Here is a 25,952-nt window from a genome sequence, read left to right as displayed (position 1 = left end):
AGAAGACCACTTGTCAAACTCCTTTTTCAATGTGTCTACTCAGTTTGCCACAAGTGTTCTGTTGGGCTTTATTCTGAATGCAGAGCATGTCACTGACCTCTTTGTGTGCTTTTGTTTGTATTGTAAAATTAGATCAGGTTTCCGTGTTTTGGAACTGCAGAGGTCTCAATTGGGCAGATCGGTTTTCTGCGGTGTTTGAGTTAGCAGAATGGAAAATGCAGCTTGTGTGTGAAATATAATCAATTTGTCCGGCTCTGAATCCCTGCTTCACCGTTCTGTCCCTCTCTGCCCACTAAATAACTGGGTGGTCTTGACACAGTCGAAAACTAGGCAGCTTTTCATCAGTTGCTCATCAGCATGCTAATTGCTGTATGACTAATTAGGCCCTGAATTCCAGTTGATTTTCTATAATGAGACAGCTGGTTTAATTATGTAATCGTATGATTATATTAGCCTAGAGTGCCCTAACGAAAAGTAACGTATGCAGGAATGCGGTGTCGTAGCATAAGGAAAACACACAAGGGGGCATTCATTTTCATCCTAAAACACGGGAGGGCAGGAAGAACTTGCTATGTTCTTTGTATGCTTCTCTGAGTAAGTTGCATTCATTGTGGACCTAAAGATTAAGGGCACCACTTACTTAATTGATAATATAGGCACCGTTAAAGCAGAACTCTGGGCAGAAACATTTTTCTATGTTGCTGCTGGTGCTCTCCTACCTTGAGCAGACATGTACTTTGTTTGTTTCCTCAGGTTGTAGTTTAAGAGAAAATAATGTGCATTATTTAAATCACAGGCTTCCTTCCATGTGATTTCTGTTCTGTAGGATGGACTAGAGGCTGCTGTACCCTCTGTCCTCACAGCCACCGGTCTTGTAACTTCCCCGTTGTCGTTCCGTGCCAGTGTAAAGGATGGATCTTGGGAGTGTCAGACTCCCAGTCTGTACCTCCCATTCATAAGCATCACAACACAGTTCTGCCCTCAGCTCAAACCCAGCTCTGCTCTTCTCTTAACCCCACCTCCACCCACAGCTTAGAACTTATCTCCACGATCAGCTCAGCCCCCACCCCACCCTCAGCTCCACCTGCACACCCTTCCATGACTTCCTGCTTCTTCCATTGCACCATGGGAAGTGTAGTTTTTTTAAACCCCCATGAATGTGATGTGTGGCAATGCAGAAAGTGCCTCCTCTCAGAGAGTGGAAGCAGGGATTTTTTCTCTAGCAAGAGGATATCACAGGGTCCTGAAAATCAAGGATTACAAAAAAGTAAGCTATATTGATTTAAACTTTGAGTGTTTTTATAGCTGCGGCGGAGAAGATTTGAAAATTATAAACCTGTAGAATCTTGGAGTTTAGCTTTAATACAAGATTGCATGAATGCCTTTCATACACAGTCATATTTTTTCTGCAATTCTTGCCTTTTTTATAGCATGGGTATGGCTTCTTCTCTGTTCATGTAAATGTACCAACCAGGTAGAAAGCAGTGTTCCATACAGTACATGTGTGTCTATTTGCATATTTAAAGAAGTGCCTACAATATAAAATAATATATATTATAAATAATCACCCTGAGTGTTATTCACAAAAGAAGAAAAAAGGTTCAATAAAATGTAACTTTGTCCTGGCACTTGTAGAATTATTCATTCCCCTTTTTCATAGGTCATGTGACCAGTGCCAAGGCATTGGTGACACAGTTGCTACCAAACAAGCAATAAACTGATGTGTAGAAAGAGCTGGCCAATTACAGGCTAAATCTTTCTAAAAAAAAAAAACCTTTAAAGAGAAACTCCCATTTTGGTGACATAAAACATCACTACAGTTCACCTATATACAGTACATTGAAACAGTTGCATGTCCTTGTTCTGTAGATATTGATATAGACCTTTGGGCTGCATGTGTACAGATTTTTGACCATCTTTTCATTTAGTCAGTGCCAGTATTGTAGTGAGAAATAATTGAGACCTCCAATTCAACCTATACACCTTGACAAATTCTGAAACTTCACTGCAGACCTTGACCTGTTATTCTGTAGATCTTAAGGCAGGTCATTCCACTGCATGTGTACAGATCTTCTACAGTCTTTAAAAAAAAGAGAGCAATAGCCATTATCTTATTGTAATGAGAAAGCTTGCAATGGTAGACAAAAGAATATTTATTGCATCCAGAAATAGGAATGTTTTCACAGCTCTAAAGTGATTTGTTGGTCATAGTGACTCATCAGAATATTAAACTAATTTCGCTAGAGAATAAAAGATATTATCTGATTGTTCACCATCGGAAGTAACTCACTTTTTCATGATATGTTTCCTTTGTTTCAAATGTTACAAACCCACCACTGTCCCCCTGTACTGCATATGGTGTATGTGATATACTGTATATGCATTCAACAGAGATGTCCCAAACAGCCAACGATATACCATAGAGAAAGAAGTCAGAAGGTTGCAGCACTCCAAAGTTTCTTTATTTTTAGAAAGTAGCAAAAGTTCACAGAAGTGTTTCCATAAATTGCAACAGCCTTAAGCCAGCACCCCCCCCCCCCCCCCCCCCTTCATCAGTCAAGAAACCCATTTAGTAAGATAATAACAAACAATCAAGTTTATGTAAAAATGAATCTGAAACATGCTCAATCAACAGAGACATATTGTACAAATGCTGGAAATCTGTATACAGAAACACAAAGCAATAAGTTAGCAGTCTGACTCCTCGTGGATACATAGTAGATTACATATAGTGTTTAAACCCCCTCTTCTTCGATGTCCTAAACAAAAGTAAAAGCATATTTAAAAACAACATATCATGAACCTGTTAGAAATAAAGTCAATAAATAAAGATATTTACTCCAAATGTTCACAAAAAAAAAATCATTCATTAAAATAGGTGTAGATGCGGATCAGCATTCAAGCGCTCAAACCCCAAGAGTGTAAAGTATATAGATGGCTTATCCACTGCACATTTTTCCACTTCTTTTTTTTTTTTTTTTATATCAAAACCAGATCATGGTCCCCTGCCATCCTGCTTTTAGGCATATGATCCATCTCTCTAAATTGTAATTATAATACTCATTGAGCATGTTCCTTAAAATGTCTAAACACAGGTAATGTGTATGTTTATCCCTGATCAAATCATTATTTCTACCTATCCTGTCATTAACTTTTTATGTTGTTTCCCCCACATGGGTACTTCAAGATATAAATAACAATAATAATGACGTGATATCTGTGTGTTTTAATAATATACTTCTATGTGGGTGATTTGTGTTATTGATAATGGGAGAAGGGGACTAGTGATGGAGGCAGCTCCAAAATATAAAGGGTTAACGTGTTCGTTCGTTATCAATTGAAAAGGATAACCTCTAGAGTTGCATTTCTGTTCCATCTCATCAAGAAGAACTTCTCTACTTTCAGGATCACTTACAATGTGCTTGACTGGAGCAAGCTGACTAGTAGAGATATAGTTGAAATATTGGGGAGATGAAAGCTGCTAAAATGTTGCAGATGATTACTGCCTGTCAGCTTTGTTTAAGAATCGCTGACCAAAATATACCATAAATCAGAATGCTTGTGGCAAGGAATGGTGTAGATTCTGCTCTGTTAGAAGTGTTAAACTCCAAGCCATTAATCCTATTGTTTAAATCATTTTGAAAAAGCTCCAAGGACTCACTGGGGTAGATTTACTAAAACTGGAGCACTCAGAATCTGGTGCAGCTGTGCATGGTAGCCATTCAGCTTCTTACCCTTAACTTGTTCAATTAAGCTTTGGCAATAAAACCTGGAAGCTGATTTTGCACTCTCCAGCTTTAGTAAATAACCCCCACTGTATGTATAAATTATACAACTACTGAGAACATTCATGTTTTTTACAGCTGGATTCACATGGCTTGCCTTTGTTTGGGAGTCATAGGTTTCAACCGGATTGATTATTATATTATACCCTCACACTATTCTATTTATAGCTGATGTCACCCCATGCGTAAATTTAATGTTCAGCATGTTTTGGCCTGTCCTCCTTCAGTATATTAAGGGTCAAATAGTTTACCATCCATGTCACTTACAAGTGATGGGCTGCAGATCTAAAGAGACAAGAGATATTATTGATTGCATCCTTCCCATTCTTCATCTACCTTCTCGTCAGTGTCTGCCAGGAAAGTGAGCCAGAAAACCCACTCTTTGCACCAGTCAATTAGAAATGACAGCACAGATGGACTTTATACAATGAACACTGAGACTTATTAGAAAAAAATACTTTTACCCTTGACAGTGATATGATACAGGTTTTCTTTTGTCTTTGGGTTTTATCCAGTACAGGGAACAAGGCTCACATAGACCCTAGTGTGATTGCAGATGGTTCAAGAGATTCTTCTTCACCTTAATATGTTTGGTGCAATGTAACTTAATTGAAATCTTGTTGACCAGTAACTGATGTGGCAGCTTCCATTTAGAACACTTCATCTAATGGAATTCATATTATTGTGCTAAGGTATATTTCTGTCCTATTTGGCAGATCTCCTCTCTTTTCCTATCTCATCCCATAGAGACAACAGTGTCAAGTGTTCCCAGTGGAAGAATTCCTATATATTCCTGTTTTTGTAACCTCTGAAGATTTTGAAGTGTCCCTTATTTACAATCCTTGAGACAGTGGTCACTAGGATGCAGAGAGAAGTTTAATTTCCCCTGTAGAGGCAAAGACAACAGTACATACCTGACCCGGTTGTTAACACCTCCCTATTCTATCCAAAACTGAAAAAAATGTTTTGGCTTTAGATAAACTTTAAAGGTCACTTTTACTGAGATAAATATGTAGGCTGCCTTCTGTAACTTATTTTTTTTGCAACTAGTTACCTGGCTTGTAAAACTTCATTAGCTCAAAACAAGCATTGAGATCAGCAGCTCCGACTTTATCTGTTCAACATGCTTGTTTTAATGTCAGTGGGTCAGGTAGATGCCAAGCAACAAGCAGTTTTAAACAGAGGTTCAGAAATCGTTATGGTGAGAAAAAATTCAGATATTGAGAATAGATAAATGAAAATGTTCATGCTGTTAGATCGAAACTTCTATTTCTTAGGTGAATCAGGGGAAATGTATCAAATTTAAAGTGGTTGTAAAGGTTTTCCCCTAAATAATAAACATGGTATACTTACCTGCTCTGTGCAGTGGTATTGCACAAAACGGCTCTGAACCTCCTCTTCTGGAGTCCTCTGCTTATCCTCTTCTGTGCGTGCCCCCATAGTAAGCTGCTAGCTATGGAGGCATATATGCAGGCTTGCTCCCCAGCTGGGCTGTGTGTGTCCATAGACACACAGCATGGCTTGGCCCTGCCCCCCACTCCCTCCTCAGAGGATATGATTGACAGTTGTCTGATTGTCATGCTGATCTTCTTAATGCCTTCATGTCAGTGCAATGCATATATGCAGCAGCACATCAGGAGGGCTTTAAAGTCAAGAAGCCACATAAATGTGTCAGCTGGCTCTGTTGTTCTGCACATTCACTGGCGATCTCTCATCACAGTGACCAAGCTGGCACTGACATTTTACAGTCACTGTTTATGATTGGGAGCTGGTAGCGCAGGCCCTCATTCATATGACCACTATGACCGCCAGCAACAGGGATCACATGATCAGGAAGCCCACCTCCCAATCTGAATGTTAAGAACCCCCCTAAAAGGCAGCCAGCGACAAGAGGTTACTCCCTATTTGGGAAGAAGGTTCCAGAGAAGGCCATCTGACTGTCCTCTTCCTTTCCTGATGTGCATACTTGTTTCAGGTGTATGGCTCACAAAGTAAATAAGGCCAGAAGATCTGTTTGACAGACAGGCATTGGACATTTTAAGAAGGTGATCAGCCATGGAAGTCCCATGGAATAAGTAAGGAAATTCTGTGTGTTCTCTACTGTGTTCTCTACCTAAAGTCATTTAAGGCTCTGAAGCAAAGCAGTGCTTTGCCCAGTCAAGACAAGCAGGTTTGCTTTAACCCCCTCCCCATCATATACTTACCATTCCTATGTTCTTCTACCACTCTGCTCAGCACCAACAGTTTCTGTATATGGAGAAACACGTGACTGGCTACATGAAACCCCCCCCCCCCCCCCCCGGCCCCATAGTGAGCAGTGTCACATGGGGAATCAGTAGCCCTGTGTAAGCTATGACATCCGAGACTTGTAGTTTAAAGTGATTCTAAACTTACATTTTTTTTTTAAATAATAAACATGTTATACTTACCTGATCTGTGCAGTGGTTATGTATAGAGCAGCCCCAGTCCTCTTTTTCTGGAGTCCCCCACCGGTGCTCCTGGCTCCTCTTCGGTGAGTGCCCACCATAGGAAGCCACTTTCCATGGTGGCACTCATGCGGTCCTTCTCCCAAGCCTCACTGCCTGCGTCTGTAGTCACAGATCGCAAGGCTCGGCCGCTCTCCCCACTCCCAGCTCCCCAGCAATTGCTCCTGCTACTATCAATTTGCAATGTGAGGAGGAAGAGAGCCACTGTTGTTGGGCACAGAATGTTTTTGGATCGATAATGGGGTCAGGTAAGTATAGGGGGGGATCCTGGACACAGAAGGTTTTTTACCTTAATGCAGAGAATGCGTTAAGGTAAAACACCTTGAGGCTATAGAACCACTTCAAGCTGGCCATACACGTGAATCTAACATTCCTTCATTAACGCTATCCAGCACCATTGGACTAATCTTCCAACTGCATTTGATTTGATGCTGCAGGTGTTTAGTCAACAATTTTACCACTTGGGTCCTTAGTTTTTTTTTCATTCAAATGATGGTTGGGAGGGAGGGTGTTAACGTGAATTTCGACTGGTTTGTCAGGAACCAGCTGAAATTTGAACAGTGTATGGCCAGTTTTACATAAGACTTTTTTTTTTTTTTTTTACTCCTGCAAGTTGAACAGGGATGTTGGGGAGCAAAAATGCATATGTGTATGTGGAGGTCTGCATTAAAGTGAACCTGTTGCTTTACTTTAATAACTGGTGTGTTTTTTATGTATTTTATGTGCGATTAAAAAATTAAAAACTTTTAAAAAAATAACCCCTTTTTGCATATATATATATATATATATATTTTTTTTTTTGTTTTTGTTTTTTTTTTGTTTCTGCTTGTAAATTTAAACTTCAGATTCTTTGCCATGTATATTTCACAGTTCTTCTAGCCTCTTTTTCCTTTTCAAAGACTGGTGTATGTTTGGGGGGACTATTTGCCAAGCATCTTTGCTGCTCTGCTTTCTAATTTTAAAGCCTGCTGTCATTACTTAATAATCAGAGAAGTGACTGGGCTTTTCCTGAACTCTTAACTAGCGTTCAGAAGACTCGACTGTCTGTCTCCATCCTTTTTAATATGAATTACTGCTTATTTTAGAGAGCTGGGATGAGTCCAACTTGTATGCGGATCACAATACGTCTTTGTTTAACCTATTGGGTGCAGAACTATGGCAGACTGCATGCTCTTCCTTAATTGAAGAGTGAAATCAAATGAAATCCGGTACCATTCTATCGGCCAACAGGCTCCTCTCGGTTAGCTGAGAAAAAGCATGTGTCCGTGTCTAATGTGTTAACACATATACACTATGTTCTTACAGGCTGAGGGTGGTCTGCAAAATGAATGACTGCAATGTTTTTGAAGTTAAATGAACTAGCTAATGTACACTGTTGTTGATCTGTTCAGTTTGATGTTTAGCATTCCACTGTAAGAGACTAAACCTTTCCTGCCTTTTTGCCATTAAATCTGGCGCCCTCATTGGACATGTATTCAATAATTTCTGTTAAGTCCTGTGTGCTTCGGCTCTCTCCCTGTCATGTGCTGGCCAAAGTATTGTTCAGGCAGCTGGCCTGTTTATCTCTGTATTGGAAATCGATGGTCTAGTGGTCAGTGCAGTTGCGGGTAATCCAATAAGTATGCACTAAGAGGCAGACAGCCTAATGGGTGTCATGCTCATTCACTGTAATTACATAAACCACGTCTGGTAAGGACATACCCTATTTATAACTAAACTTTTATTCTCTGATGAATGGGCATACTCTGAATAGGGAAAGCAGACTTCCTCGGGATTGAGAAAAAAACCACCGAAAAGGATGGGACACTAACTTCCTAGCCAAAATTTTAAAGGTAAACCTGCAGCTTTAGTGGTACATAAAAAATTGAATCATTGCTATCTAACCGCTTTTAAACCAGTACAATATTTACATTATCTTTGCTTGTAGTCGGTCCTTTTCTGCTGCTTTTACGGTGTTTGCATGCCCCATGTGCTTTCAAAATAAAAAGTGGAATGCGTTAGCAACTGGCTAGCCAGGTAATATCCACTTGCACTATGACTTCAATATTTTTGTCTTTTGTCTTCAGTATTTCAATTTTAGTGCACATATTGGAGTAAAATCTAAAGGAAAACTGCATAAATTGATAATTGCTACACAAGCCATTTTGTCATTTTAATGTGATTGTTAACCCATTTTTACTAAATGCTGCCATCCGCTCTGTACCACTATAGGAAAGTTCCCCTGTGCCTGTGTTCTGTAAAAAAAAAACTGCCCGAATGTACTTGTATGAGCTCCGCTCCGGGCGCACAGCTGATTCCTCTACGCTTTCTCCCTCCGACTCACAGCTGCAGTGGGCGGGGCCGAGCGCTCCCGCTGACATCAGCCAGGGAGGAGGGGGAGAGAGCAGAGAGAGAGCCACGTGTCAGCTGAGCGGTGGGAGCGGAGCTCATACAGGTACAATGGGGCAGATTTTTTACAGAAGACAGGGAAACTTCTTATAATGGTACAGAGTGGACATTTAATAGCAGATTTGTGATCAGCGGGGGGGGGGGCGCACGCATGGAGGGAGGGAGGAGGAGGACAGAGGACACAGGGAGAGCTGCAGCAGACAGGAGAGCTGTGGCCGACGGAATCACGCAAACAGACCACGATGTCAGGGCTCAGCAGCCATGATTATCGTAGTCTGCAGAGGGGAGGGTATAGCCAGGCAGGATCAGCCAGGGCCAAAGTACACAGCACAAGTGCTGTGCTGTATAACATGCTTTAAGGAAACAGGATCAGGATTTTTCTTTTTTGGGTTAACAAACGCTGTAATGGTAATAAAATTACCTTTCCATTTCAGTCTGTAATCAGCTATGACTTTCTAAAACTAGCCAAAAAATGTAAACTATGGCTACCATGGCAACACTGGGGGTGTCTTCTGCACTATACCTGGCACAGAACAGCCCAGAAGACTGACTTTCTGCTCCTGTGATAAGCTCTCTTCTTTTCACAGAAACTGATTTAAAGCTGAACCCCAGGCAAAACAAATATGGTCTAAAATACAAGAGCCTTATTTATTCTTACTGGGCTATTGGGATCTTTCTTCCAGACCTATGCAGTCATCCAGCATGAAAAAAACCTCCTGCACGTTGTCTCTATTCTGGAAAATCCTGCAATACGGACCAACTACAGCTGCTGTCTCTTCTTGTATGGGGGGACTGGTCTTGTATCTGCCCCTTATAGTGTATATTCAACCAACATCCAGTAGTGGAAGGAGTTGTTGGGTCCCACTCACAGCTCTGCACAGGCTACATTGAGCCAAGTGATGATTCCTTTCTATAAAGTAGTATCTAAGTTTGCAAGGGCATTTGGTGCACACACAGTGAATTTTTCTCCTTTGTGGATATTAAATAATATCAAATGCTTGGATTTTAGCTTTAAACTGATTTATGAATTCTGAAAAAAAGCTTGTGCTGCTACTTATAGCAGCTAGTCAGATTTTACTTATTTGGTAAATGAAATCGTATGAGTTGCATTTTAATGGGAGCTCAAATTTTAATGCAGAAATGAATCCCATGGCATACAGAAAAATAGACAAGACAGGTTTTACAGTGTACTTTAACTCATCCAGATATTTATTTTTACCCAAGCCATTGACTTGTTCCCCCAATTTAAACTCCCAGTCTGCTGCAATTAGGAGATATAGAACTGCAAAAAACAATTTAATAGAACATGTGATCACTTGTCAACTGCTATATAGCCTAAAATGTACAACTTAAAAATATTGTACAGTATTATAGTTTATACTTGTTCTTCTAGGGTGTGGATCATTTATTGCAGCAGATGGTATAGGAGATTTGTGAGATACTCCTGAACATGCAATCGGTTTTATTGTGCTAAACTGTGTATCCACCCATCTCAGGTTATCCTGCAGATGTGCTAAATATATGTATCTGTCATGGTTCACACAGTTGCTGATACATTCTTGTTGGATGGTGGCATTGTCTCACTAGTAATGCAGACCAAAATGTAGGTAATCATAGCTGGTCATGTAACCTAATGCTTCTTTATAAGTTTTAATGTCATCTGTCCATATGGTAACAAGGGCCTTGTGCATTTCGTTCATATGTGTTCCTGTGGCTGCTGAACATGCCACTGCTATGTATATATTTTTTTTTGTTTTTGTAAGCTTGTATAATGTATTTGTAAATTGACTAATGGTATGATTATGCCTTTAATGTATGCATATTTGTCTATTTGTATAATAATTTTCCAATAAAATTAAGATTGAAACTGTTACATTGAAACTGCTACGTTTTGTGCGTTCTTTTTGATGATTTAATAACATTACCAAAAACACACTGGCATATATAAATAACTAAATCTCTGAATGCATGTATTTTTCCTAAGCTTTGTATTTCAAGAAATGCATTGATACAGAGACGCACAAGGTATAAAGAACGTCAGCAAATGGACAGCTGAAATATAATACATACAAAAATGTAATCACAGTACAATGTAGATACTCCAGACAACAGCCACTGTGCACAACATAAAGAACTCTTGCATTTCTAATTCTTATGAATTTTTGTGTCGGGTTGCTCAAGAGCTAAATGGAGAAACTACCAACTTTGGCCACGTGTGTAACCAAATCAGACATACTTACAAGTGCTTGACCTGTAAAAAATGATACATTAGATGCCAGTGGCTGAAGGTACAGAGGTGGCTTTTTGCTGTATAATTCAGCAGTAGGACTTGATCTCGTGTTATTATTATTATTATTATTATTATTATTATTAATTATACAGGATTTATATAGCGCCAACAGTTTGCGCTGCGCTTTACAACGTGAGGGCAGACAGTACAGTTACAATACAATTCAGTGCAGGAGGAATCCGATGGCCCTGTTCACTACAGATTACAATCTAAAAACATACAAGTTTATTAACTATCACAATATTTTAAGACCGGTTAGAACCAGGAAAAAGTCAAATGTTTCGTGTAGAAAGGTAATCCTAGAAGAAGGGTTATTACTTAGGGCATCAAAAGTTATGTGCCTACAGACTCCAGTGATCTGGCCCTGGTAAATACAGAAATAAATCTGAAGGGAGAGAGAGAAAAAAAAACTATTCCCGTGCATTGGATATGTAAACATTGTAACTATCCTGAAACAGACTAAGATGAAGTATATGTCCTTGTATTAGCTGCAGCTAATGTTTGTCTTTAATTACTTGCAGATCCAGTACCTGCCTTGGATCTGGGACAGCAATTACAACTAAAGGTTCAACGGATGCATGATATCGAAACAGAAAACCAGAAGCTTCGAGAAACATTAGAAGAATACAACAAAGAGTTTGCTGAAGTAAAAAACCAAGGTATGGTACAGAGTATATATTATTGTGCTGATGAGCATTCAATTAATGAAAAGTATATGAATGTAATTCTACCATCTTTTATATGGATCCTGTTTTGCCTTTTGTAAGCAGTATAATTTTCTTCATTGCATTATTTCTCTGATTCCCTGGTACTTTCCTTTCTTTCCAGTGTCTGTTATCTTTGTCTTATTTTAGGAATTTTACAGGTGATGTTTCCATATGAAAGCTTCTGTATAGGTGTCTAATATTTTCAATTTTCTCAGGCTTATAGCATTATTACTAGTGTGCTGCAGATTTCTGTTTCAGCAAAAGCTTTGCCCTGTCTACTTATTAGATCAGTGTTAAAGTCTGTCTTACAGAGGCCATATTATTTAATCCTATACTAGATGCTTAACAGGTGAACTGAGGTCAGACATAGGCCTTCTGTACACAGGAAACAGGTTGATCTGTAGCCCAAGTAACCAATAAATTCTCATGGTTAAACCGTTTAGGCTAAAGTTAGGCTACAAAAAATGACTTCTCAAGGAACCTTCATTATGGAGTCTGTATATTATTTAGGTTTACATTAGGTGAATTTTGATTCTTTTATTAAAAAAAATATACATAGTTTTTTTGTTTCATGCAATATGTAAAGCTCCTTAATTAACTGAAAATCTTAAACCTCAACTTCAGCGATTTTTTACACTTTACTTTAGAAGTAAAAGTTCACATTTTGGTCAGGTTTTTATTTCTGCCAGTGCCCTTATTAGTGAGATTGATTCCTCACTACCCTGTGAAACCAGGGCAAAAAATAGGTGGGGGGAGCAGTTTTCACGAGGACAGGAAGGCACGAAAGGCAATAAAATATTGTCAGAGATTATAACCTGCTCTATCCAATACAAAATACAAGGTGTTGTCTGGAATTGGGCTTTAAATCCCTGAAACACATTGGATTAGATGTCTGACTAATTTTTGTCATTTTTATATTCAGATTTCACATAGCCATCAACCACCATTAATATCTTACCTGCTTAAGATACACAGGAAAGGTTACATATATTGCATTTTTTGATTGGTCTGTTTTAATAGCAAAAAAAAAAAAAAAGGTTTTCATATTAACTTCTTCTATTAGGCCTTTACAAGGTTTGCTTCTATAGAAGTGACAAATACATTTAAGGATTAGACTTGGCACTGGGCCAGATTTAATTAATGCAGTAGTTGCAAAGGGAACTAGTTCCTCTTTCTTTCTTAAGTCTGTTTTATTTATTTTATACTCTTCCTCTTATGAGTTTTTTTACTTTTTAGGACTTCTTTTTTCATTCGCTTTCAAATTTACTTTCTTGATCTTAAGATAAGGAAGGCATGTATGTGTATTTATATAAAATGCTGCACAGGGTGTATTTCAAATTCTACTGTTAAAATTACATCTCTGTGTTGAGGTGAAGGAAAAATGACAGTAAGATAAATATGTTTTTTTTTTTTTTTTTAACAGAGCTATTATACTGCCGCGTACACACGATCGGAAATGCCACCAGCAAAACTCCGATGAGAGCTTTTTGCCGGAAAATGCGACTGTGTGTATGCTCCATCTGTCTTTTGCTGACGGAATTCCAGCCAGCAAAAGATTGAGAGCATGTTCTCTATTTTTCGGTTGGGAAAAGTTCCTATCCAAAAATGCGTTTGTCTGTGTGCAATTCGGATGCGGAAAAATCACGCATGCTCGGAAACAATTTGACGCTTGCTCGGAAGCATTGAACTTTTCTCGGCTCGTCGTAGTGTTGTATATCACCACATTCTTGATGGTCAAAAGCTCAGAGAACTTTTGTGTGACCGTGTGTATGTAAGGCAAGCTTGAGCGGAATTCTGTCGGAAAAACCATCTTGCGCAACCACTGTCCATTTTATAACAAGCATTTGAAGATGCCATTTTATGTTAGTACCCCAGAATTCTTCTCTCAGACCTAAAACTGTTTTGAAACATGTAGGTGAACCAACCTTGTATTTAAAGGGACCTTGTTGTTATGCTAAAATATCCAGAAAAGGCATACCTGTAAAAGAAGAGTGTACATACTTATCTTTCCTGCTGTCTGTGCTGCTAAACTCTTCAATCTTAAGAAATGGGCCCCCTTAGTCTGCTGGGAAACTGACTATTAACCTCATCTCATTTTTCTTTTTTTTTTTTTTTTTTTTTTTTTTAAGCCTATGGCGTGCAAAACACACCCAAAAACTTCACCCAGTGCATAAAAAATGTGCACACACATAAAGAGTGCTCACAAAAAAGTGCAACGGGTACACAAGACGTGCCAATTCCCTGATCCCCCGGGGCGTTAGGCTCCTGCGGGGACAAAGGTACTTACTATGGTCCATCTGGCCGAAACCAGACAGACCCCGTTCTCTGGAGGGCCTGCCGAAACAGGACCCACCCAAGTACTAGGTGGAGCTCCCCCGAAGGGAGACCCCATGAGAGAGGGCGAACTAAGCCAAAAGGCCATGTCCACCCCTTCCCAAGACTTTCAGGGCTGGCCCGAGGACCCGCATCCTTACTCATCACACAGTGGGACAAACGTGACAAAAACAAGACGTGAGACTACACAGGTTTCCAATCAAAATAAATAAAAAGTGGGGGAAGGTATAGTGGAGAGGAGAGTGAAAAGAAGTGGCCATTGTGTAACACAATGACCAGGCCCTCCGGCCAGGAATAAAAAATTCCTCTGGTCCTAGCCAAAAGGCCCGGCCCAAGAGGCAGGTGCAAAAAAAGCTGTGTTATGGTGCAGTGACCGTGGTGCCCAAAATCAAAGTGTCTGCCACACACAGTGATCTTAAGGCACCCCTGGACTGCCACTCCAGGGGCACTACTCCATAGGCTTTCAAGACCTACCCTGGCCCACAGCCTAGACCACAGCAGCCCGCACCGCAGACAGAAAAGGCATGAGGTTCAGGAAGCTTGGTGAGAGCCCTTGCCCCGAAGGCTCCACCGTCACTCCCATCACCCCTTCCAGTTTCACATTTGGGTAAATGGATACTAGCCACTCCCCCCCCTGCCAAAAGGGGAGTAAGCATTCTCCTACCCAAATAACTGTCGGCAGCTAGAGCCACCACAATCCAGGCCAGAAGGCCAGGGACCCGACCCTTCAGCCAGACCAAAATGCAGCACCCATCCCTACCAGGAGCACCCTTCCAGACGGCTCAGACTCAACCATTGGCCGGTCCCCAGTATACTTTCGGGCAACTCGGCGTAGTCCCTGCTGAGTATCGCCTTTCCAGGTACTATGACACCATTGGATTTGCTGGCCCTCCCCAACGAGAGTGACACAGCGCCTCCTCTGGAAACTGATAAGAACAGATACTACACTTGATCTTAGCCAAAAGGATCTCATTATAGAAGACACTGGTAATGTTGAGAGCAGCAGGAGAAGCCAGTGAGCATTGTGTGGGGATCAACAAGATCGACACTCCTAGGAAGTATTGGTTTTCCATCGGATTTGAACTCCGCAAAATTAACTGACAATAAAGGCATGCTTAAAATACAGCATGTTACAGCATGTTTTTTTCTTTTAAAGTGCAAGCCTGATATCGGTGAGGGATTGATCCCACTTGGTGGCATGATAGACTCTGAATGGTGGTGAAAACCTGGCATTAGCAGGCCTTCACATGGAGTGTACTTAATAAGCTTATGTGATACAAGTAGTGTAAAGGGTAGTGTCAATGCTACATAATTCATTGGCATGTTAGACAAGTGTGTGCTTTTAACCTTGTGGCAACAGTTTAGGGAAGGCCCTTTTCTTTTCCAGCATGACACAAAGCCAACTCCATAAAGATGGGGTTTGGGGAATTTGGTGTGGAGTAACTCAAGTGATCTACATGGAGCCATATCCTCAACCTCACTGGACAGAATTGAAACATCTGTTCATCCAGCAACAGTTTGTTGAATCACAAATGCTTTTTTTGGTTAATGGGCACAAATACACACACACACAGATACTATAAAATCTTTTGGAGAGCCTTTCCAGAAGAGACAAGGGCTTTATAGCTGCAAGAGTGGGATGGTGGAACCAATCCATAATAATGCCCACAGTTTTGGAATGAAATTTCCAACAAGATCAAATAGGAGTGATGGTCAGGTATCCACAAATTTTTGATTCTATAGGGTAAAAAACTTGACGGAAACGTCAACTTTTCCACATGCTAACCAAACCTAATGACTAGTTTAGGTTTTAAGAATTTTTTTTTTTTTTTCAACCTGCTCATTCCACGTGAGTCTCCTTCGCATGTTCACATTGTCTGTTTTGTTCAGTGGTATACTCATTTTTTTTTTAAGAGATTGAGCTCAATTCACGAAGAGTTATTTTCCTCTTTAAAATCTTACTTAAAATGGTAAATAGTGTTTTGGTTTTTTTTTTGTTTTTTTTTTTTTTAATTTACAAAAAAAACACTAGTGAAATAAAGCATGAGTTATTTTATCAAAATGTGAGGTATTTCTCTCATTAAATCGTTTGGTATTTTATCTCATGACGTGAAATTCAGTGGAATGGATACAGTGGAGAAGGATTAGAACCCCTGTGAGATTTTATTGCTAATAAAGAGGTAAAATGGTTTAAACCGTAGAAACATGCCAACTAAGTTAGTGCGGTCCCTGCAGCTGATGGCAAGCTGTTTTAATAGGGGACACATGGAGTATTTATATTTTATTTATTTTATATAGCGCCGTCAATTTACGCAGCGTTTTACATATATCAAAAACAAGTTAAATTTAAAAAAAAAATAGCAAATTAATTTATAAATGTAAAATATTGAATGAAAATAGTATTGAAAAATCACACACACACACACACATATATATCCTTCTCCGACGTAAAAAAGACAACGTTGTCATTTTGGACATTTCCTTCACTTCCTGTCCCATAACAAATTAAAAGAATCCTTTGGGCGCCCCCAGGTCACCAGAACTAGTGCCCCATTGGAAGGTTTCTCCTCTATTACTTTTCTGGGGACAGCCCAGAATTTGGGATTTTCTTTTACTTTCACCTATAATGATGATGGTAAACAGGACAAATAGAGAAGGTAAATCTCCCCAACGGGAGCACAGACCGCAACATAAACCTGAGAGGGGTTCTAATCCCCCTCCACTCTATCCAAAACTAAAAAAAAAAAGTCTTGCCTCTAGTTATCCTTTAAGACCCCTTTCACACTGAGGCGGTTTTCAGGAGTTTTAGCGCTAGAAATAGCGCCTTTAAAGCACCTGAAAACTGCCTTCCATTAATTTCAGTGTGACTTTTCACACTGGGGCAGTGCGCTTGCGGGACGTTCGAAAAGGTCCTGCAAGCAGCATCTTTGGGGCAGTTTGGGAGCGCTGTATACAGCGCTCCCAAACGCCCTGGCCATTGAAATGAATGGGTAGCGCTTCCAAAGTGCCTGAAAGCGCTTTGGAAGCGCCGCAACACAGGCATTTTTAACCCCTTCTTTTGGGTTGAAAGCACCCCGCTAGCAGCCAAACAGTGGCGGCTAAAACTAGCGGTGTGAAAGGGGTTTATGTAAATTAGCCCCGATGATTCTGTGTTTTTCCATATTTAGGTTTCTATGCATTTCTGTTGAGAGAACTGATCCAAAAAGTGGAGAATCCTCCAAATTGGCTATTACATGTTTACATTCCTTAAATACCTCATGCCTGGACCACTACTTAAATCATGCATTTATTTATTTCCTTTAGTGAATTGACTTTAACACTGTTTTATGAGGTGTTTACTGAGTGTTTTTTGCTTTTTGTGGTATATACTTCATGAGGTGATAGCAAATTTCCATTTCCATTATCTCATGAGATAATTGGAATAAATGTGTCACGTGATTCGATTATCACATGAGATATTCCTTGGTGATCTGAGCCCATTGTCTCGTGTCAGTCCAGGCTCAGTATTTTCAGTAGTAGTAACCTGTGGGGACAAGTGGAGGAAAGGTGACATGGGGTCCACCTGTATCCCCTCGATCACAGGGATTCTGGAAAGATGGCACTAATACAGAGTTCTGCACTATAAATATTATTATATAATTTGTTTTTCACAGTCTGTATTCTCCTTTTACAAATAATAATTTTCTTAGTACAAAGAAAAAATAAGGATCATTGTGTTCTTATATAAGCTGTAACCCCTTATCTCTAGTCTAGTCTTTTCATTAAAGCCATGCCATTTCTGTTCCCTTTATAAGAGGGTGATGTTTCCATGTTAGAAGTTTGGTGTTACCAAGGGAAAGTTGGTTATATTGAACAGTGTGGGAGGACATGCTATTCTCCTCAGCTTGAAGCAATTATTCTATACACGTCTCTGTGACCAGGACCAGCTCAGGCCACCTTGGAGCCAAGGACCTTAACTAATTAAAATACTGTGGAAAAACAGACTAATTGGAGTGCTACTCAAAAACAATTTAGATGGCTTACGTGTTTCTCTTTAGGCTGAATATTCTTGGCCTGAAAGAGAGTACGGAGCTTGATTACAGTTAACCTGTCACAGGCCTACTACTAAGAAATGTGCCTGCCTCGGTCGCAGTCTGTTTTCTATTACAGCCTAAATGAGAACAGTGTATTATGCTAATGCAAACATCTCTGTAAATCAATTAGAACATACAGTACCAGGTGAACACTTGGCAGTTTTTTTTTCTCTTATTACAGGAAGTCAGCTTTGTGCAACCATTAAAAACTGCCATCTGTAATAAGTAGTACAGCATAATGCTTACCATAGCAGAGTGCAGGATAATGACAGGCACTAAACATTTAAATATGATTGGCTGATGTGGTGCAGTCTGCTGACACGATTCTTCCCCCCAGACATTTTGATAAATACGGGCAGCTAATGTTTACTGAAGTGTATCCAAAGCCAAAACTTTTTTTTTTTTTTTTTTTTTTTTTTTTTTTATGGCGTGGTGAGGAGTTAGAAAAACTCCAATGTCACAAGGACTAAAAGTGAGGAAGAGTCCAAAAATGGAAACTCTTATTCAGGCAACAACTTTGGGAGAGAATATTTCCTTTACTTTGGAGAGATTTCCTCCCACTTCCCATTGCGTCCAGAGAAGAGGATGTGAAGAGCAATCTTCCCAGTGGGAACCTGGCAGTATTTTGTATCCAAAATGCAAAATAAATAAATAAATGAATAATGGCTTAAGGTTTACTCTAATGCCCTGTACACACGATCGGACATTGATCGGACATTCCAACAACAAAATCCATGGATTTTTTTCAGACGAATGTTGACTCAAACTTGTCTTGCATACACATGGTTGCACAAAGTTGTCGGAAAATCCGATCGTTCTGAACGCGGTGACATAAAACACGTACGTCGGGACTATAAATGGGGCAATAGCCAATAGCTTTCGTCTCTTAATTTATTCTGAGCATGCGTGGCACTTTGTGTGTCGGATTTGTGTACACGGGATCAGGAATTTAACCGATCGGATTTTGTTGTCAGAAAATTTTATAGCCTGCTCTCAAACTTTGTGTGTCGAAATTCTGATGGACAAAGTCCAATGGAAAAAGTCCAATGGAGCCCACACACGATTGAAATTTCCGACAACACAATCCGATCGCAATTTTTCCGTCAGAAAATCTGACCGCGTGCACAGGGCATAAGTCCCGGGTTCACACTTATGCAGTGCGGGAACCAGTGCGATTCCTGTGCGGGTTCTTGCATCGTATCTCACTCGCATGCAGTTCACACTGTACTCTGTGAACCACTGCATGTGTCAATGTAAAGGTAATGACACCCCCAAATCGGTTGGTTGATCGCAGTACGAACTATGAAATAGGACAGGAATCGGATCGCATGCGATCTGATTAAGTACGGACCAAAAAAAGGTCCTGCACCAATTTGTATGCTAATGCGATGCGATTTCAGCCATGCAGTTTGAATTCTCAGTGCCCAGACATGGCATGATGTGCACATCACTAGTATGAACCCAGCCTAAAACCCTACAGAATACAATAGATGAATCTTCCTTGATGGATGGAACCACCAATTAACTTACAAACAGTTACAGTATAATTGAAATTTCTGTCTGTTGAATAGGAAAGTGCAGTAGTGAGGCTATTGCATACTATGTAGAGATAGATGAGTAATGATTGCTATATATGACATATCTGCATCTAAGACATTTATTTGACTTTTTTTTTTTTTTTCTTAGCAGTGGCTTTCATTTTTTCAGTCTTTCCATGTCCTCATTTTACCTCTGCAGAGCAATCTGTTGAACTTCTGTGTATACTGTATTAATAAATGTACATATGCAGAGAAATCACATTCTACTGCCCATATGTTCTGCTGAACCTGTGAATTGCAATGAAATGTTCTGTTTGCATTTTTAAAGAGTTCTGATTATTCTTAAGAAAAATTATATTTGCAAATGTAATCTTGTACATAACATTTAGGCATAAAACCTGTCCTGAGAGAAACATATAGACTTTGTCATTTTTTATTTAGCTATAGTTACATTTTAAGAGCTTGAATGATCTGCTTTAACCACTTGAGCTCTGAAAGGTTTTACCCCTTTCATGACCAAGGCAATTTTTGCTATTCAGCACTGCGCTATTTTAACTGGCAATTGCACCATCATGCAAAACTGTGTGCAAATGAAATTTTTATCTTTTTTCACACAAATAGAACTTTATTTTGGTGGCATTTGATCACCACAGGGTTTTTTATTTTTTAATATATAAACAAAAAAAAGACCGAAAATGTTGGTAAAAAACCAAACTATTTTTCTACTTTCTGCTATAAAACCTATCCAATTAAAAAAAAAAATTCAAATTTCTTAACAAATTTAGGTCAAAATGTATTACATGTAAAATGAAAAACCCAATGTACATTAATTGGTTTGTGCAAAAATTAAATTATAGCATCTGCAAACTATGGTATATATACTGGAATTTACGCAGCTATGACACTATACTGGTAATGGCAGTGATCAGACACTTACAGTGGGACTGTGATAGCGTGGCGGGAAATCTGGCACTAGCTGACACTGGCATCAATAGTGACATTAATAAAGTGATCAGTGCTAATATTGTACACTGTCACTGTACTAATGACACTGGCTGGGAAGAGGTTAACATCTAGGGGCAATTAAAGGGCTAACTGTGTGCTTAACAATGTGTAATATGTGCTGCTTTTACTTTACTACCTGTCTGTTTTTTCTCCCTGCTTTGCAGGGAGAAGAAACAGCCAAATCACTGTTCACACAGAATTCTGTGTGTAATTGGCCACAGCTGACTTCAGCCAAAATCATTGGCTGAAATCAGCTGCCAAACGTGTGTGGTGTCCAATCACAGCAGGGGTCAGCAGGGGCGCCTGGAAAAAAAGCTGCAACGTACAGGTATATCACCCAACTGGGAGCTGCTGTCCTTTCATAGTACAACTACTGTTGGCGGGCAGCAAGCGGTTAAAGTATGGGTTAAAGGGATTGTAAAGTCAGAAGTTTTGATATCTTAATGTATTAATATAAAAAGCCTTCTGTGTGCTGCAGCAGCCCCCCTTGGCTCCCCTATTACTTACCTGAGCCCCATCTCTGTCCAGTGATGTCCACAGGTGTCTTAGCCATCCAAGACTCTCCCTCCTGATTGGCTGAGACACAGCAGCGGTGCCATTGGCTCACGCTGCTGTCAAAGCCAGCTAGTCAATCAGGAGAAAGAGGGGGCAAGGCCTGGCTGCAGCTCAGTGTCTGAATGGACACGGGGAGCTGTGACTCTGCTCAGGTGCCCTCATAGCATGCTGCTTGCTGTGGGGGCACTCGACAGGAGGGAGGGGCCAGGAGCACAGAAGAGGACCCGAGAAGAGGAGGTAAGTATAACATGTTTTTTTTTATAGAAAAAAAAAAACAAGACTTTACAATCACTTTAAGGGCAAACATAATGGTTTTTGGTTAATTTTAAATCATTTTTTTTCTAAACATTTACAATCTATAGACATCTTTTATATACATATTTATTGTTTGAACATGTATGGCTGTTTCCTGTTTCCATAGCCATTTTGGGCCTAGATGGAACAGAATCTATCGGATAATTTTGGCAAATAGCTGAAAAGTTGTGTACCCATGTGTGGCCTGTTAGCTGCTCAATTTTGATAAGTAGTAATAAAAATTAGGCAGTACCTCTGGCTCACAGTACTGACCAGCCCTGGGCCAGTATATGGAAAATAATCTTTCTGGCTCAGTAGCCAAGTCCAATATGGCCCTGTGCACTAATGTATGCATAAGGTTTATGCCATGGTTGATTTATATATATATTACAATTTCCTAGTAGATAACATTTTAGGGGGTGTCGTTGGTTTCCCCCATACGCAGTCTAATTCTATAAAAAGACTTCATTTATCATATAATCATCCTGTAAATTGATAGCTTTGGTTCATCTATTCATTGTGTAAGTGTAGAACTGAAAAAGCAATAATACTAGTGGGAATCTTGTCGGGCTGCCGCTAAGCTAATATTCCACGTTTCATCTTGTGTGGTTCTTTAATTGTACATGTCCAAAGGCTTTACAGTGAGTTTAATTGATTTACATCACAATGCCATGCCAGAAATATGCAAATATCTGGTGTTGAAGCAGAGAGGCATGCGGAGCATTCATCATACAAGTGGAGGCTACGGGAAATTAATGTCCTAATGTGCGCAGAAAGATGAATAAACGGTTCCACATGTTAATTCATGCTTTAACCCACACTGAGACTTTATTAATCCCAGCTCAACAGAGAGATAATTTGAAACTGTTCAATAAGGTGATATTATGTTTTAGCATTGATTTTTTTCTTTTCAGGCTTGTTGCAGAAACCCTGGCTCTGTTTCCCAGCAAAATCCATTGATCCTTCTCAACTGAAACGTTTAAAGTTCAATTTAACATTTAGGGAGTAAAAGGTCTCCAAAGGGACTCATATCTATTGATTTTGTGTCAGAGTTGAAGAGATGGAGTTTAAAACACACTGATCCTACAGGGTAAAGAAAGCCTTGTATTATATAACCACACAGAGCTATGTAAACACATTTTCTCCCAATTGTTTTTCTACAGAGGTTACAATAAAAGCACTTAGAGAGAAAATCCGGGAATATGAACAGACCCTGAAGAACCAGGCGGAAAATCTGGCTCTAGAGAAAGAACAAAAGTTACAAAATGACTTTGCTGAGAAGGAGAGGTGAGTGCTAGCTTCTAGTCTTCCGCATGGATCTATAAGTACACAATTTCAGACTGTGTGTGTGTATACTTACATCAATATTCATGGAGTTCACGCACGCTTGATTTCATATTTATTTTATCCCTACTGCTTGAGGAGCAAAACCCACAGAATGAAATACTGTTATATATTTATGAATAGCTGATATAAATACAAAGTAAAAAATGGTGTTACTGGTTATGTGTGCGTAGAGTAGCTGTTGGCTCGTCCATTCAAAGGGGACCAGTTGCAACATGCAAGAATGTGAATTTTCAAACTTAAAAAGTGTCCTAAAGTTATACTTTGAATCTGAAACTTCAACGTGAATGTTGGGGTCAAAGGTTATCAGACATCTGCCAATCGCATACACTGTCTCTTAACCTCAGAGTTTGAAGGTCTCCATCAAATAACCGACCCCTCTAGAGCATTCTTCATAATTACTTGACACTATTATGTACTCCCAACTATGCTTAAAGTGGTTGTAAAGTTCAAGTTTTTTATCTTAATGCATTCTATGCATTAAGATAAAAAGCTTTCTGTGTGCAGCAGCCCCCCTTAGCCCCCTAATACTTACCTGAGCCCCATCTATGTCCACGAGTGTTTTTGCCAACGAGACTCTCCCTCCTGATTGACTAACTGACTTTGATTGTGTCAGCCAATCAGGAAAGAGAGGGGTGGGGCCAGGCCGCGACTCCGTGTCTGAGTTGACGCAGGGAGCTGTGGCTGGGCTTAGGTGCCCCCATAGCAAGCTCCTCGAGGGGCCAGGAGCTCCTTGAGGGGCAAGTCCTTATAGATCACTGATGCTTTCCACGTTTGCAGGTACAGCTATGTAAAACATTAAAAATAGGTGCCTATACTTTTTAAAATCCAGTAAGGTCCTGTCTCAGCCAGCTCTGCACAGCCTTAGTTGTCCTGTATTCTCGGCACTGAGCTGATAATCAGTGAGTCACTAGGGTCTGATTTGCTAAAAACCTAAAGACGATGCAACAGGAATGGCACAGACTGTGCCGAGGGAACACAGATTAGGGGGAGAGAAGGGTTTTAAAAGCAGGTGAGGTGACGGAACAAACTCTGCTGGCATGGAGACGCAAAAAAGTTAAACATGTGGATAGTGTTATTTTATCTTCCTCATATTCTCTCCTTTCTCCCTTGGCAGCTATGAGACTGAGCACTGTCAGCTGGTGTAGCCTTCCCCTCTAGCTGAGCCAAGACATACAATCAAGGCTAGAAATGCACGCATTTTAAAGTGATTGTAAACCTCATGTTCAACAACTCAAAAAGACATGCACCATGTTTTAGCCTTTTGTTTAAAAATCAAAAGCACTTTTGTTGTAACTGAATTTCCTCATCCCTGTACCTGTCACAGCCCTCTCAAAAACTCCAGTTTGTGGGCATGTCTACTGGCCAGAGCTGGGGAGGAGGGGTCTGGATCGCCTCCCATCTCTACACTCTCCCCCCCCCCCCCCCCTTTCCCCCGGCAATCACACTAGCATGGCTTCAATGCCGAGCTGGACACTGAAAACAGTTAACCCCATAAACACTGGGCTGCATTTGAGGCACAGGGGGTGCAAACTTTCATAGCAGGAGGGAGTTAGGCAACTGTGGGGAATCCTTACACAGCGGGACAACACTTTGTGCTTATCTCTATAATGGAGGAGAAGGAGGGGGGATACATGCTTTTACTCAACATTATCAGCAGAGCCAAACAGCCTCACACAGATTTAACCCCACAGCTGCCAGGGAGAAAACCGAGCAGGAGGATCACAATTAACCCCTTTATGACTGGGCAGTTTTACTGTAGTGCCCGCTAGTTACACAGTAAAAGTGTCCCGCTGTGTAAGGATTGCCCACAGTTGCTCAACTCCCTCCTGCTATGAAGGTCTGCAACCCCTGTTTTTCTTGTGTCTGGTGTTTTCACTGTAGGAAAGTGGAGAGGATTGTAGATGACTGGCTGCTCCTTTCCTAGCCATACTGGGGGCAGATGATTTCTGCTGTGTAAGGTAGACTGGTAAATTTAATTTCGATTTTTTTATGTTTACAACCACTTTAAATATAGAAAGTGATGTATAGTTTTTGAGACTAAGGAGAGGGGAGGAGTTTTCAATAAGGAAGTGACTGCCCTGGGCTCAACAAAATGGTGGCCTTGGCTGGAAGAAACAAATGCTGGAGGCAATTTACAACACACACTAATTCTGGTAGCATACTTATTAATGTGGAATGTACAGTATGTTCTTTTGTTACAGAACATTGTTATATAATAAATAAAATAAATTATGGGTAAAGTTCCTCTTTAAGGTCCTCTTTCAACAGGCTTTGGACTTTTGTTGATAGCATTAGTTTGAGATCATTCAGAATTCATGGACAAGAGCATTTGACCTACAGTTGACCACCTTCTAACCTGTTTTTAACCTGCTTCAATCGGGTTTTGCATTCACATAGAGTTGTATAGGAATCCCTTGGTTAATTGGGTAATGTTGGTATTGTTTCAGAATAGGAAGTTTTGTTTCCTTTCTCTCTTCTAATAAAGCAAACATGAATAGTAACCCAATATGGCACTGTGGTTGTGAACATTGAGTGAAAGGGGATTATAGGAGGATATAGTATCTTGAAGCTCAGATTCCTCTGTATATAGCCAGCTTTATCTTACTGCCCTCTGGGAGGAATCCATGGGTGTTCCAGGGTTATCCTACTAGAAATAGGCCTTGGGCTATTCAAGGGAATGTTTAAAATATGAAGAGTGACTACACATTTCAGAGCTTGCAGATCTACAGAGTCTATAGCACTGTCCTCTTCTTTTCTCTCTGACCTGGTAATGAGCAAGTACACATTGGTGATGCAGGAGTTCCATTCTCTCCTATGGCAAGTTAGTCCCTTCCGCTAGCGCTAACACCCACACACGCACCGTACACCTCCCTTTGTGGTATAGTATCTGAACGGATCAATATCTGATCCGATCAGATCTATACTAGCATCCCCAGCAGTTTAGGGTTCCCAAAAAACGCAGTGTTAGCGGGATCAGCCCAGATACCTGCTAGCACCTGCGTTTTGCCCCTCCGCCCGGCCCAGCCCAGCCCACCCTAGTGCAGTATCGATCGATCACTGTCACTTACAAAACACATAACTGCAGCGTTCGCAGAGTCAGGCCTGATCCCTGCGATCGCTAACAGTTTTTCTGGTAGCGTTTTGGTGAAC

At 40.3% G+C, this 25,952-nt stretch overlaps 1 protein-coding gene across 5 annotated transcripts in view; it reads left to right on the top strand.

Annotated features, from left to right (window-relative positions):
- CUX1 (cut like homeobox 1) overlaps positions 1–25,952 on the top strand; it is a 536,633-nt gene that overhangs the window by 234,848 nt on the left and 275,833 nt on the right. For all 5 annotated transcript variants that reach the window (XM_073616665.1, XM_073616662.1, XM_073616663.1 and 2 more), the window contains 2 exons: positions 11,471–11,608; positions 22,619–22,742. In XM_073616665.1, coding sequence (XP_073472766.1) covers positions 11,471–11,608; positions 22,619–22,742 — 262 coding nt within the window. The remainder of the gene's footprint in view (positions 1–11,470; positions 11,609–22,618; positions 22,743–25,952) is intronic.

The sequence above is a fragment of the Aquarana catesbeiana genome, linkage group LG02, assembly GCF_042186555.1.
Source record: "Aquarana catesbeiana isolate 2022-GZ linkage group LG02, ASM4218655v1, whole genome shotgun sequence".
In the NCBI taxonomy this organism is placed as follows: domain Eukaryota; kingdom Metazoa; phylum Chordata; class Amphibia; order Anura; family Ranidae; genus Aquarana; species Aquarana catesbeiana.
Note: the sequence above shows the minus strand (reverse complement) of the source record. Positions and strands in the feature narration are given on the sequence as shown.